The 16,364-nt window shown below is 31.8% G+C and overlaps 1 protein-coding gene across 7 annotated transcripts in view; it reads left to right on the top strand.

The window, feature by feature from the left end:
* Window positions 1–16,364, top strand: part of OXR1 (oxidation resistance 1) — a 340,255-nt gene that overhangs the window by 307,506 nt on the left and 16,385 nt on the right. For 5 of the 7 annotated variants that reach the window (XM_004679659.2, XM_004679660.2, XM_012723003.1 and 2 more), the window contains 2 exons: window positions 2,645–2,813; window positions 5,041–5,203. In XM_004679659.2, coding sequence (XP_004679716.2) covers window positions 2,645–2,813; window positions 5,041–5,203 — 332 coding nt within the window. Of the gene's footprint in view, window positions 1–2,644; window positions 2,814–5,040; window positions 5,204–9,136; window positions 9,429–16,364 lie in introns of those variants that run through there. The other 2 variants (XM_004679662.2, XM_004679661.2) reach the window with 2 other exon arrangements.

Here is a 16,364-nt window from a genome sequence, read left to right as displayed (position 1 = left end):
CCGGCATTTCTAAATAGAAGCTGACTGTTCTGTGGTCAAGGGTATATGAGTAACTACTAGAACCTCTAAATAAGCTTCCAATAATTTTTATTGTTAAAATATAAATAAACTTGCCATTTGACTACTTTTAAATGTAAAATTCACTGCTGTTATATATATTCATATTGTTGTATAATCATCACCACCATCCAGTTTTAGAAGTTTTTCATATTCTCAAACTGGAATTCTGTACCATCAAACAATAACTCCCATTCTCCTCCTCCTAACTCTGGAAATCACCATCCTACTTTTTGTCTCTGATTTTCACTATCCTAGATATGCCACATAAGTGGAATCATGCATCACTTGTCAATTTAGAAGTGACGTTTCTTTTAGCATAATGCTCTCAAGTTTCATGTAGGTTGTAGCATGTGTCAGGATTTTCCCCCTTTTCAAAGTTGAATGGTAACCCATTATATTATACCATACTGTACCAGTAGAAATAAATGACATTTTATCTGTTCCTTGGTTTTAGACATTTGTTTTTTTGTTTGTTTGTTTGTTTTGGTTTTTATTTTATTTTATTTTTTTGCCTTTTGGCTATTGTGAATAATGCTGCTTTTAACAATGGATTGCAAATATCTGACCCAGTCTTCCCTTTCAGATCCTTTGGCTATATATCTCCAAGTGAATTTGTTGGTGGTTATATGTTTAATTTTTTGAGATACCACCAAATTGTTTTGCACAATGGCTGCAACTATTTTACATTCTCACCAATAGAGAATGCACAGGATTTGGTTCAGTTCTTAAAAGACAGTTTTCTTTCTATCATTTATTTGACATATTCAGGACCTAAGGGATTATATTAAGTAGATATTAAAGGAGGTCTAAAATGATAGACTATCCTATAGCATTTTTTCCTTATTCATAGTTAATGAATATTCATTATAAAATTTGCCCAGTATAGTTTTTAGTAAATTTATAGAAATCACTTGTAATTCAGTACACATGTATTTTTATATAAAATAAAGTTTACACTGTATGTGATATTATATCCTGCTTTTTTCACTTAATATTTTATGCCATGGACATTTTACTATGTCATTATAGTTTTTTGAAAACATGATTTTTAAAGGCCCCTGTAATTTAAGCATTTCCATATTGTGAAGACAGTTTTGTTTGTTTTTAATTTATAAACATAGAAGATCACTGGTATAAGCCAGAGGTGTGAGGGGTGAAAGACTCCACCAACGGCAGAGTGAGGACAGAACAGGCAACATCACTAAAATACACTGTTAAGGGGAGCAGCAAGTGAAACAGGAGAGGTCTGCTGTACAATATGTAGGTTAACACTTGGCCAGAGATTGAACTCAAGCCTTACCTGTGATAGTGCTGAAACTTACCCATAGGCCATCAGGGAGGCCCAAAACAGTTGTTATTAACAATTCAGATTGTTAAGCTGTTTTCTATCTTTGGTGTTGTAAATAATACCATTGTGAATTTCTTTGCTTGATATCTTTGCCATACATCTTTAAGTCTTTGAAAAAGATAAAATTAAGTGATTGTTTAACCAGCTAATATGGTAGACTACTTTGAATTATGTGTTATTTGGGGGGTGGGGGTGATACAGAGCTTGATGGTAGAGGTCTTACATTATAGCAAAGCACTAAAAGGAAAAAAAAAAATAGTAGATGTTTATAGATAGGGATCCCTAGATTACTTATATTAGTTTTCTATTGTAGGGGTTGGGGTTGGAACAGGAAAGGTGAGAATTAGTTTTAAGTAATTTTAAATAGCATGAGCGTCTATGACAGAAACATATTCTATATTTCTGATCTATAGTGACCTTATAATAAAACTGTAACAAAATATAAAGCTAGATTATGTAGAAAGAATGGTAAAAGCTCCACTTTAACCAGATTTGAAATGGGACTAAGCTAGATTATGTATTCCTTACATATTACTACATAGAATAAAAGAGACTTGACTGGTTCACAGGTCTCCTGACCATAACTCAGTGCTTTTTCTTCCACGGTATGCTACCTGTGAAAGCTGGTAGTGTGCAGTCTTGAGTTCAACCATCCTGTCAAGCAGTCAATACCATTTATCATTATCTGAGTTGGAAGAGTTAAAGATAATTTGGACTTGATAAACTGCTTAAACAGGTGGCCAAATGTAATATATTGTTTGTTGTTTTTCACACCAATTCATTGCTTGTAAAAACTTCAGAATTTTAAAAATAATTTTTTGTAACAAAGCAAATCCTTAAACATTCTATCAGCTTATTTATATGTTATTATAAAAGGTTGATAGAGAATGTAGAGAAACTTATATATGAATATATAATTATATATAATTACTCTGGTATGGTTGTTAAAAATAGAAGTGTTCTTGAAACATTCATGTTGTTTGCTGATACCCTTAGACATAAATTCATTTTACAATTTGTTAGCTCATTAGAACTTGTGTTTGTCACTTTACCTTTGATGGAAAATAATACAAATTCACCTGAGTGAACCTGAATTCACCTCAGGTTTATTTTACTAAATTGAAATTTTATTGTGTAAGTAGTTTGTAAGAAATTTGAAGGTAAACATTACCTAACTTGCATTACTTAAGCATAGTCTATGGAATTGAATAAATGTAGTTTGCATCTCAATTTTAGGTCCTACACTTTTAAAAGAAAAGAAAAGGCATCGATTACATAAGTTCTTATGTCTCAGAATTGGAAAACCAATGAGGAAAACATTTGTATCTCAAGCAAGTGCAACAATGCAACAATATGCACAGAGAGATAAGAAACATGAATATTGGTTTGCTGTACCACAAGAAAGGTAAAACAACAAAAAAATTGTATTAAGATTTCTTAAATTTAAATTATTTTGCATATCATTTAACACCGGTGGCAAAACACCTTTGAAGCATACTTCTGATTAAAATCTAACATTAAATTTATTCAGAATCATTTAGTTTCTACTTTATTATTTTCAAGTTACCTCATTTTAACTTTACTGTTAGATTAGTACAAAGATTGCAAGTGGATGCTTACTTTCAGTAACAAACTTGCTTAAAATGTCTAAAAGCAGTAAGGTTAATCAAATATTAACTGATGGGACTCCTTCCTTAAGGTAATTAATGTGTATAGTATTTAGTGGATTTTTTCCATATGTATTGTTCCCTCATATCAAATCTGAGAATAATGTGGTCAAGATGTGTTATGGAATTCCCTAGTCTCTGCTTTTACTAAAGAACTTTTTTTGTTTTACTAAAAAAAAAAAAAAAAAAGGGAGGGGGGAGATATATCCTCACCCATTCAGAAATAGAATTACATATGTCATAAAGTATAAAAATGTCTAAGTTGCCCAAAGCTGGTATTGAAATGAGAGAATACTTCCTAAAATGATATTGACTAGTTTTTTTTTTTTTAATTTCCACTTGAATTCTTGCTATAAACACATTAAATTAGCCACTAAAAGAATGTGCTCTTCAAAATATTCTTCATCTCCAACGTAATAAAATTTTCATTAACTTTAACTAGGTTGTGAAGGATATCTGTCACTACTGTATTATAAATACTGACTTTTTTTTGGAACGAAGTGTCTGTACCTCTTTCAGAGTGTATATACTTCTATAAAGAACACCATTTTCAAGAACATAATGATAAAATTTTCTAGCCTACCCCAAAATACATTTCAATGTGTGTATTCAACAAAGTATTAATTTTAAAACAATGTGTTCTGCATAAGTAATGAGTTACTGAAAGAGCCAGATATTCAGATTTGCCTATGCTGTTTTTATGACTGCTTAAAAAAAATCAACCATGTTTAATCTTTAGTTAAAAATGACACACGGAATTTGATTTTCTGATAACTCTTAGGTTTATTTCATTTGTACATGGAATTTTCTGTTTTAATATTGTTCCTTGCACTTTGGCTAATGTTTATTAAAAATAGTTTTATGGGATTTTGAACTTTATTGTATACATTTTAATTAATAAAAGTTGCTGTTTTGGAAGTAAACAATATCAAAGGTGAATTTTAATATCCTTTTAATATTATTTTAGCTGCCACACAAGAAAAGATACTTAAAGAAAATAAATTCTAGAACCACTATTATTGATTGGCATATGTTATTTGAGAATTTTATTGTGAATTTTCCATTAGTCTGTGAAATAAAACAGAGATTTGAAATGTATTTTTGATTCGCACATACATTTATGAGTGGTTCCATATTTTTTTGCTACAATAAACTTTACAATAGTAAACTGAAAAGGAGAGTAAGATACTTAAAAAAGAAAATAGTCCTTCAACAAATAATACACTTATTATTTTTTAAAAGTTAAAAACATTAAATTTCTATTATTTGGAAAATACCCATACAGTGTACAGGTTTCAAAATAAGCAGCTAATACGTTATTTACATGTATTTTTTTCATTGTCAGGTGTGAGTGAGGTCAGAATTGCAGGTTCAATTCCCTTTTCTCTCACTTCTTTCTAAAGAAAAGCCATTATTACTGTGGACAGTATCTCAGCCAGTCAAAGTATCTCAGCCATGCCAAAGTATCTCAGCCATGCCAAAAGAAAATCTTTATGCAGTTTCTTATATACAGAGCCAAATAATTTCTTGAAGTTATTATATTTTGGTAGTACCCTTTTGTGCTATCCTTTTAAATCAAAAGACGACATAGTGTATTGAGTGGTAAGTTTTCAAGTTTATCAAGACACCTAACAAAAATAATTTTGTTATTATAGCTAGCACTACAGAATACTGGGTCTATAAGCAAGCCCTGGGCATCACACTGTAGAATTGAAGCTACCTCGTTGCTGGGGGGTGGTGGGGAGGGGAGGTGGTGTTGGAATGCAGAGGGAAGCAGAGGAGGAAGGGGCCTCAGTAAACTCTTTGGAGGGTTAATGGCACTTTGGTGTTGGATATGGTATTTGAAGAAGTGTGAATTTATACCCCTAAAATATAAGCAGTGTTGTAAATTGACTTTACTTAACTAAAATTACTAAAATTTAGAAGAATACCAGGTGTATTACTAATAGTTACTTATTCTAACAGAACGGAGCACTTGTATGCCTTCTTTATTCAGTGGAGTCCAGAAATATATGCAGAGGATACTGGTGAATATACTAGAGAACCTGGATTCATAGTAGTAAAAAAGATTGAAGAGTCTGAAACAAATGAAGATTCTACTAATGAAGCAGCAGCCAGAGAATGGGAGGTAAGAAAAAAGAAATGTGTAAATCTCATTTTTACTTTGTATGAAATTATCCTCTATGGTAGTAAAAAAAAAGTACAGTTGATCTTTGTACAAAGATTCAGGTTTACAATCCATGTATAGCTGTATGTTTGAATAATGCTGATTAGTAACTGGTTTATTATTAATCATTCTTCTTTTGGTTTTTAATACTAGTGAAACAACCTATTAACAATAAAATGGAGTTTTCAGTGCTTTTTAGAATAATATTAATTGCTGTTATCCTAATTTTCATAAAACATTTTATATTGAATTAATTTTAAATATAAGTCATTTAGATAACTTACATATCTAGGAGGTGTTGTAGTCACTTAACAAATTAAAGAGATTAGCACTTTCTTCTAAATCTATACTCAGTGATTACCTTGACTTGATCTCAGCAGTAATAATACTAGGGAAATAAACTGATACAAATTTTACAAAGTAGCAAAAATTTTATTTACTCCAGTTTATTGAGCCTGTCTAAATGGCTAGATTAATATTAAACAACTTTTATAGCCCCTCTTAGATACAAATTTTAATATTATATAGAATTTGCACCCTTATGGGATTAATAGGATGCTGACTTCTATTTTATTATTGCCTGGATTAATCTCTTCTTGAAATGTTAGAAAATACAGAGCAGATGCTAAAATGTGATGATAAATGGGATCAAGTTGTATTATTCATGTGGTGATAATGTTCATAGTTTATGTGATATGGATTATTTTGTCCATGTCTTTAACATGTATAATGATTAAAGGTATACATGATATGTCTTTTGTTTAAAATGTGAACCTGATTTTGAATGTTTCTGTGTCCATTCTGTGTAGTATACACAGCATCAGTTTCTAATGTAATGCCATTATAACAAGAGAAAGAGTTAACATACTGGGGTTCTTTTAATACTCAACATCAAACTGGGAACAACTTGAATGACCCTCAGCAGGAAAATGGAAAAATAAATTTTGGAATTGTCAAAAAATTTCAAACAGCATGGATGTCCTCATAGATAAAATGTTTAATAAAAAATGCCAAGCTGACATAAGCTTGCACTGTATAATGCCATTATATGAATTTCAAAAGGACAAAAACCATTCAAAAGTTCATCAGAATAATTTTTTCTGTAGGTGAAGGGGGAGGGAATAGGGGCAAGAAGGAACTTTATGTAGAATATATTTTATTTGGAGTGATTGGTTTTTTTGCATACGTAAAATAACCTCCATGAGTTTCAAGTTAGCTTTAGGAGACTTTTATAATAACCCAAGTGATTAAAGATGTGTACCTATACTAAGGTAGCAATAGTTCAAAGTATAGTGGAATAGAGACAGGATTTAGGGACAACTTGGTGACGTTTCTCAGTTGGGTGGGAAAGTGGTTTGTGGTATTTTCAGTAAAGTAAGGAATTGGGAAATTTCTTTCCAGTGGAATTAGACCATAGATTTGAAAATAATGATTATAATTATTAAACGTCTATGTCTAAGTCAGTAAAAAAGGTCACATTCCTCAGGTAAAGGCAATTAAAGAACAGCATCCTTCTTTCTACATTGCTCAAGTGATCATCGTTCCTAGAGAAATTAATATATCTGAAAAAGTTAGAATCAAAGCTTTAAAAACAATTAGAACTTATAGTTATATATACTGCCTTATATAATATTACTATAATTGTTTTTTTTTAAGATTTATTTTATTTATGCATACAGAATATGGTTACAGGCCAGAGGTGCAGGGGGTGAGAGGATTCACCAGAGACAGAGTGGGGAGCAGAACAGGCAGATGTACTGAAATACACTGATGAGGCGAGCAGTGGGAAAGACAGGAGAGGTCTGGTAGGCCATGTGGGTCCCCTCCCTAGAGGGGGATCCAACTTCCTGCTGCAGTGGCTGCAAGCAGCTTCATAGTGCTGCACTTTAACCTGTTGTGCCACCAGGGAGAGCCTATAAACAACTTTATTATAATATGTACAGAAAGCTGTGGATTTAGTGTCTATGACTTGATGAGTTTGGAGATAACTATCCATCTATGCAACCACCACAATGTATACTATAAACATATCCATATCCATCTTTCCATGTTTTCTCTACCTTCATTATTATTATTACTTTGCATAAGCTCTGCCCTCTAAGCAATTTTTCAAGTAAAAATACAGCATCATTATAGCTATTATGCTTTATTGTAGTATTCTAATTCCATCATTCACGTATTTTCTTTTAGTATTTGGCTCCATAAACATGCCCCAATATGGTCTCTTTTGAATATTAATGATGCTAAGTTAGGATGTTACCTACCTCAGCAAAGTTTTTAACTAATGCTTTACATTCTTGGTAGTATTCTCTCTCACTTACAGCCAAAAGATAAGGACTATGAAATTTCCCTTAACAATTCAAAAGTCTATTTGGAATTTCAAAATATAGTTTTAATATCCTTTAAATGAGAAGAGACTAGATGGGTGAATGCTGGTTATTTTATGATTTAAATATTAAAATTCTAAAATGTTACTTTAAATATTGTATATTATTACTTCTAGTGGACTAATCCCAATTCATAGAGAAAGTAGACACCGAATAAAGTACAGGTAGGCAGGAGATGTAGTAGCTTTTATATCTGTTTTCTGTTTTGTATATCAGTAAGGAAGCATTTGACTTCAAGAAATAGAAAACCACAAGAAAATAGTTTAAACCAGTTGTTTCTCAAAGTGTGGCCCCCCTCTCATTAGGCACATATAGAAATTTTTAAATACACAGTCTCAGTCCCTATCTAGTATGCTTGATCAGAAACTGGTTTTGGAGTCCAGTGGTCTGTGTTTTAACTAATGTTGATATGACTGTTGGTTTGATCTGAAAGCCACTGGTTTAGATCTGCTTAGATCAAGCTGTCTTACGAAAAAAATGTGGGGATGGATATAAAGTAGGCAACCAACAAAATAGACTAAGCTATCCTCTGCACGGGGGAGTGTGTGTGTGTGTGTGTGTGTCGAAAATCTCATTTAAATCAGATTTTGGCATACATACATTTAATTTTAGAAAATATGGCTGGAAATGATAATACTGCACTACCACCAAATTGAATAATGTTGGTCTGTGTAGAGGGAGTGAAGTTGTTCAGGGGGAGAGGCCTGTGACCACAATACAGTGTATGGTAATGGGACTGAGTGTAGGAAGGCCAGGATGGAAATGGGTGATGACTTGCTTATAAGGGACTGTTGGGAGGAGGAATCTTAGGGTCAGTGTGGTGGGTATAGATGGTAAGTCAGGGGGATGACTGGTGTATGTAAGAGGATGTTTACTGTGGGGTGGAGGGTGTCCTGTGTATGCACAGTGGTAGAAGGAGATGGGGTTGGGGCATAGTGTTGTGTGTACCAGAAGGTGGTATATGTGTCAAGAGGCATTGAGTATTCACACGGGTAAAGGGGAAGGAACAGGTTTACCATAAAATGGAAGAAATAGTTGTACTGCTGTGGCATTGGTATACTAGTGAAACTGAGCTTCAATAATTACAGTTTATAACTATAATACAGAAATATAATAGTGAAATAGATTGTTTTGAATATTTGTATAAGACTTATTTATAATAGATTAGCTTTATTTTTACATACTCTTTCTATGAAGTTTGAAAGATGAAGGGTTCTCTTTTTGCTTAAAAACTGCTGATATAAAAGGTGGCATTTTATAGAAACCTTATATGTAAATTAAAAAACCAGAATTTTATAACTATCAGCAAATAGTAAAATGTAAATTGAAATCATTTGTGTAATTTGGAAGGGACTCTGGAAACTATTACTTTTTTATGACTGAATTATTTTTAGTACATTTCTTCTGTTTACTGCTGTTTGGAAATACATGCTCTGTGTCTTTAAACTTTGGAGCCCTTTCTTAGCACATTTGGGTGCAGTGCAACCAAACTTAAACATGGGAAGCCCTCTCTTCCCTCCCTAGCTTTACAGTCTCCATTCAGGACATTCTTTGCAGTGGATACTACTTAGTGATTAGCTCCCTGCCTTGTCAATCAAATCTTTGTCTCTAGCAAACTATTTTGTCACTGTAGTAAGGCTCTTGTGCTGAAAATTTATCTTTGACAGAGGAAGAATGATTTTTCAAGCAGTTCTTACGAGATTTGATGTAACTTAATTTGCCCTGGAAAGGAAATGTCTCGTCTCTGGTATGGGAAAAAAGGGAGAAGACATCAACCAATTAATCATAAATATACTCTGGTAAATCTTAGTCAATAATTTCAGTTTCTATATTTATTAGTGTTTTATGGTAATATGCAAAATCATATAATCTTTGAAAGTTTAAGCATATTTATAGTATGCAAAATGTGTAGTTGCTAAAAAGTACCTTTATTTTTATTAGTGTTAAATGAATAAGGGATTGTAATTTTGTTTTATAAAATTGATTTGGCTTTCCCATTCTATGGCAACAGGAAGTTACCACATATGTATTAATTAAATTTTAATGTAAGCTTAATGTTGTGGAAAAATATGTAGTGTTTTGTTCTTGCTTGAAATGAGTAGGCCAGAGTGAATTAACTTTAATTTTTATTAACTAGTTCCCAAATTAGGTACATTTATAGTATTGTGTATTTGAGTCTCTTATTTTAGCAACCCTAGGTATCCAGAAAGTTTTCAAGCAGTGTTATATAATATAAACTTAGATTATGAGAAAGGAAAATCTCAGTCAACATTATTTTAAGAATCCTAGTTACTGTTCAGTATAAATATGTGAGATGTGTTGTCAGTTGTTCTTTATGTGGCAAATCAGGAGTTTCCCTTAAGATATTAATTTAATTTTTACTATAATGGTAGGTGACTTAAATAAAATACTAGATATGTAGAGCCAGTTGTGACTCTGAAAGCCTGTTGCTTCTCTTAAATGTTAAGCATGTAAAAATATCAAAAAGACTTCATTTGGTGTTATTTTTAAATTGGACTTAAGAGTGCTTTGCTATGCCCTTTAATACTTAAGTTGAATATTTTTAAGTTTAGTAATTTCAAGTTTCTGCTTCTGTGCTACATCTGTACATAGGGATTTAACTATCTCAGATGATGGGATTGTTTTAATTGAGATCAGATTTATGAAAACAACAATTAATATAGCCTTTTTTAAAAAAAAAAGAAGTATAGTGAAATTATTCATGTATTTTTGATCTGCAGTTTGAATGTTGAATGAATAAATGTTAATCGTTAGTCGTTAATAATTTAATATAGTGTAACTTATTACAAATACAGGCAAAATCAATTGTGGATGTTTTGAAATTTATAGGTCAGTATAATGTTTTTAATAACCTTATTATGTCCTCTAATTCCTGTTGAACCTTACGGGAAGCTGTTTTTGATTTTGTCAGTTCTGAAAGAATTTTTGGAGTATTTTTTAGCTTTTAGCAACTCTTCATACCTTTAACTGATAGATTAATATAATGCTATCTATATACTAATTGATAAACTGTGATATAGCTAATACTAATATGTGTCTAGTGATATGAACTCTGGGACAAATTTCTAAGTGCTCATATTTTTGTAGCATTTTATTTGACTTTACAGTAATCCTATGTGTTAATAGATTATTTCCATTCAATAAGTTAGGTAATTTATGACACAAAGACATTAATAGCCAACCTTAGTTATATTCTAAACAAAATATATGGAATGAAGTTAGTTTCAGTGAGAGTCATACTGATCAAGCGTGCTTCATTTTCCTTTTTTATTTTATTTTATTATTTTTTAAAAGATTTATTTATGCATACAGAACTGGGGTACAGGCCAGAGATGCGGAGGATGAGAGGATTCACCAGGGACAGGCAGAGGGGGAGCAGAACAGGCAGATCAACGAAGTACACTGCTGAGGGGAGCAGCGGGTGGGTCAGGAGAGGTCTGCCCCGCCATGTGGACTCCTCCAGGGCAGGCGGGGATCGAACTCATGCAGAAGTGGCTTAAGCTTCTTAGTGCAGTGCCTCAACCCCCGCTGCGCCACCAGGGAGGGCCCTCCTTTTTTATTTTTTAAAAGACTTAAGAGTTTTTCTGATAAATAACTTTGATCTGAATTGATCCTTTACTTGAAGCTATTTATATATTTGATACACCTATGTACTGTATATATCATACCTTATTAGTGCCTGTCAAGAAATTGTAATTTGCTTGAAAGCTATAAGCTTACTTTTAATAAGATTTATGCTTAATTAGATTAAAATCACAAATGATTTAAATACCAATATTGTTTTACTATCGTGATCAATACTTCACTAATTTGGTCATCATTTTTTTTCTCATTAGACTCATATTGAGAAGTGTATTTTTTAATTTTAGCCTTTCAAGATTCAGAACAGGAGGAAAACTCTAATGAATTACTTATATTTCTGTAAGAGTTAACTCATAGGTTGAATTTTAAGAACTAATTTCAACATAAAAATCTTCCCAAAGACATCTCTTCATGATAATTATAATAGCACTTTACTATAGCAGTTAGCATGAGCTATTTAATCTTCAACTTGGGAAATACTGCTACTATCATCTTAAACCTTCATTTTACACATGAAGAAACAAGCATAACAACAGTCTTACTACAACCAGAAAGGTCAGAACTGGTTTCAATCCAAGTATTCTGAGTCTAGCCTATGCCTTAAAATTCTTTGCTGTATGCACAAAAATCTTTGGAATACAGCTGGGAAAAAAGTAATTAACATTTATTATGAATATTCAACATGTCAATACTGATTTTATATATATATGATATATATGTGTATGTGTGTATATATATATGTGTGTGTGTGTGTGTATATATACACACTACCATATATATATATATATATATTCTACATGTTATTTATTATTCACAAAATGAGTATTTCCTCTTAAAGATCAGAGAGAATAGATTAAATATAATTGTTCAACTTAGCAATACTATTAAAAAGCAAAATAGTAATTAAGTGGTATAAACCCAAAACTAATATCCTTTCTGCTACACTGTGTTGCCTGCATGTACACATTCACAGTAAATTTATTAACTAGTATTTTCTATGTGCTTTATGCATATAAAATATCATCCGCTTTCTAGTCACAGCATAATTGAAAATAGGACACAGACAAATAGTGAGTATAGAAATGTTTTCTTTATTTCACTTCGTGGCTGAAAGTATGTTGATTATAAATGCTAGATTATAGGGCACAATAATGAAATGAATGTCTATGATCTCATTACCCAACCTGTGAACAAGTTGTGTCTTCCATCTCTCTAAATTGTGTATCATTTTCCTGCTTTTTTGATAACCAATAGATTTTATTGTTTGGGCAATTTTAAGCTGTCATAAAAATTTAATAGATAGTATCAAAACTTTCTTTATACTTATTTTCCTCAGAAGCATAATACATTTATGCTTCATATCTTATTACTGTGGTACATTTGTTATAATTTATGAATTAGTAGTTGTACATTATCACCACACAAAATCCACATTTTACATTCTTTGTGTTGTACTTTCGTGGAATGACATCTTTAACCCTGTTAGAGTAATATAGTTTCATTGTCTTAAAATTTCCCTATGCTCCATTTATTCAACCCTCTGTCTAAACACCCAGTGACCACTGATCTTCCTGTTATGTGACTTTTCCAAAATATACAGTTGGAATGATACAACTAGTAGCTTTTCAAGTTGACTTCTTTCACTTAGTAAATTCTCTTAGTAAGTTCAGGTTGACTCCTTTCACTTGGTAGTTCATTTCTTCTTAGTGCTGAATTTTAATATTAGATTATCTGAATGCACCACATTTTATTTATTACCTATTAAGAACATCTTGATTATTTCTAAATTTTACAGCTTATTTTTTTAAATGCTTTTACAACCGTATGCAGATTTTGTGTGTAAGTTTTCAACTTACTTGATATACCAGGAAATAACATGTAGATCTTGTTTTAAAATACATATTTTATTTAGTTTTATAAAGAAATACCAGATGTTTTTCCAAAGTGGCTGTACTATTTACACTGTTGACAGTGACTGCCATGAGGAAGTATTTGTTTATAAATGAAATTCTCTATATTTTTCTTTCATAAAACTTGCATTTGATGTTCTATCTAAAAATTCATCATCAAATCCAAGTTTTACCTGTATTTATCTTCTAGTTTTATAGTTCTGTATTTTATATTTGGGTCTGTGATCTATTTTGAGTTAAGTTTATGAAAGGTGTAAACTGTGTAGATTAACTTATTTTGAGTTAAGTTTTGTGAAAGGTGTAATGACTTTGTGTAGATTGACACTTTTTTGGCAAGAAAATCCCCATTCTCCATTGAATTGTCATCTTTGTCAAAAATCTTTAGCACTGTGTTTTTTAATCTAGTTTTGGGTGTTTTATTATGTTTCATTAATCTGTTTTTTTACCAACACAACTGTCTTAATCACCTTCGCTTTATACTAAGTGTTGATCTTTCCATTTTATTATTTTCCTTATTTCGCTTGACTCTTGTATCTTGAAATAACGAGGTTGCCTGAATATCTAAGTAAACTTACAGGATTTTGTTTAGAATTGTGTTAGGTCTTTAGACCAAGTTGGGAAAAATTTATTATATCTTGAAAATGTTGAATCTTCCCATCTCTGTATATAGAATATTTTCCAACTTATTTAAAATTTTTCATTTTTCTCTTCAGAATTTTGTGCTTTTCTTCATATAATGAAGTTAAAGATGTTCTATTAGATTTATATTTAAATTATTTCATTTCTGTTACTAATATCAATGGTATTTTTCATTTCAAGTTCCATTTATTTTTGTTATATAGAAAGGCAGTTCACTTTCATATTTTTTTTTTTAAAGATTTATTTATTTGTGCATACAGAACTGGGGTACAGGCCAGAGGCTCAGGGGCGGTGAGAGGCTTCACCAGAGACAGAGTGGGGAACAGAACAGGCAGATCGACTGCTGAGGGGAGCAGCGGGCGGGTCAGGAGAGGTCTGCCACACCATGTGGTCACCTCCGGGGCAGGCGGGAATCAAACTCATGCAGATGCGGCTTTTAGATTCTCAGTGCTGTGCTTTAACCCGCTGCACCACCAGGGAGGGCCACTTTCATATTTTAACCTTGTATCCTGAAAATTTGCTATGACTGCTTATTAAATCCAGTAGTTTTGAGTTGATTCTTTGGAGTTGCTTTTAAGGAATATTCTCATCTGCTAAAAAAAAAGATTAATTTCACCCTTTCCAATATGTATTATCATTTTTCTGAAAGAGTGTTGAATAGGTAGGCTTGGCTTAGTGAATAGGGAAATCTTTGCCCTACTTCCTATCTTACTGAAAAATTGTTTTCATTTCTCACCATATTATGATGTTAACTGTAGGATGTTCTTTTTGGAGATGTTCTTTATCATACTAAAGGAGGAGGAGATCCAATGTGTTCTTTGGTTACTGAGAATTTTTATTGTAAATGAACACTGAGGAAATAGTGCTTTCTTATCTTTAGTATAATAGATGAGTTTTCTTTTGCTTGTTTTCTATCAATTGTCTTACACCAACTGTTGAAATACCTCACTAATGTCTTACATACCTGCTATAAATTGTATTTAATCATTGTTTGTAATTCTGTTTATATGTTGTTGAATTAATTGGCTAATAATTTGTTGAGGTTGTTTATATGTGTGTTCATGAGAAATATTGGTTTGTAATTTTCCCTTCTTAAGTCTTAATTGCTTTTTTATTAGGATCATAACACTGATCTCATATAAAGTGAGTTGAGAAGTACTTTGCTTCTGTTTTCTGGAAAGATTTTAAAAGAATTAGTATATTTTCTTCCTTAAATGTTTGATAGAACTTACCAGTGAATACATCTGGATTAGAGCTAGAGTTCATAACTGCTTTACATGTCTTTGTAATTACAGTCAGCTACCATATTTATTGCTTTATAAGTCAGTGTAATAATAATAATAAAAATGGAATCTGCCCAATTTTTCCTTTTTCTGTTCTTCTGTCTTTAGCTTTCAATAAGTTTACATAGGTTTTCTAGAATTACATTGAAGTTTATTGGTGGTAATTCATTGTAGTTGTATAGAAGTAGACCCGGTACTTTGTTTTTCAAGATTTTATTTATTTATACATCCAGAACTGGGGTACAGGTCAGAGGTACAGAAGCAGTGAGAGGATTCACCAGTAACAAAGTGACAGAGTGGGGAGCAGAACAGGCAGGTCAACAAAGTACACTGCTGAGGGGAGCAGTGGGCAAGACAGGAGGGGTCTGCTGCGCCATGTAGATCAACTCCTCAGTGGGATTGAACTTGCATGGCAGAGGCCATGCTTCCAACCAGCTTCACAGTTGCTATGCCTTAACCCTCTGTACCACCAGGGAGGGCCCAGAACTTTGTTCTCTTACACATTCTTTTAATAATATAAATTTTTTTCTACTTCCTTTTATTCAATCCCAAATTTTGATTAATTTTATTCTTAGTTCAAACTATTTTAAACTTTACCCAGGACTTTTTGACCAGGAGTTAATTAGAAGTGTGTTGTTTAAAAGTATTTCTTTTCCACTTTCTCTGTTACTAATGTCTAGCTTAATTCTTTTGTGGCCTGAGAGCATGATTTGTATGATTCCTATTTGTTAATACTATATCTTATGCAGAATGTGCTATAACTTAGCGAATATTCCTTGTGAGCTTAAAAATATGCATTCTGCTTTTATTAGATGGTATATAACACATGCCATTAAATCCAGTTAATTGAGCCTGCAGTTCAATGAGATATTTCCTTCTGATTTACTTTCTGCTAGATTTATGAATATTGATAAAGGAGTTTTAAAGTTTCCAACTATAGTAATAAATTTATATATTTAAAAGATTGTATAATGAGTATTATTTTCCCCAATAGGCTATGAAAACAAAAGTTTTCCTTTTTTTGAGATTCAGTTATTAGTTTCACAAAGTTAATTAAGTTGGTTTGAGTTTTTAGCAGTTTTTTGTTTGACCAAAGAACTGTGAATATGTCTGTCTTCTCATGAAAACCTGTTAAGAGTCATCTGAATATACTTAATTGGAAAAAATTTGAATTAGAAGATATATTCAATTCAGAACATCAGTAATATGTTATATTTTTAATTTATTTGGATTTAACTCTGTCACTTAAATTTCAGTTATCTAAGTTATGACTATTTGCAACTTTTTAACTCACTTATTC

The sequence above is a fragment of the Condylura cristata genome, unplaced genomic scaffold, assembly GCF_000260355.1.
Source record: "Condylura cristata isolate star-nosed mole 26May11 unplaced genomic scaffold, ConCri1.0 scaffold00009, whole genome shotgun sequence".
Classification (NCBI taxonomy): domain Eukaryota; kingdom Metazoa; phylum Chordata; class Mammalia; order Eulipotyphla; family Talpidae; genus Condylura; species Condylura cristata.
Note: the sequence above shows the minus strand (reverse complement) of the source record. Positions and strands in the feature narration are given on the sequence as shown.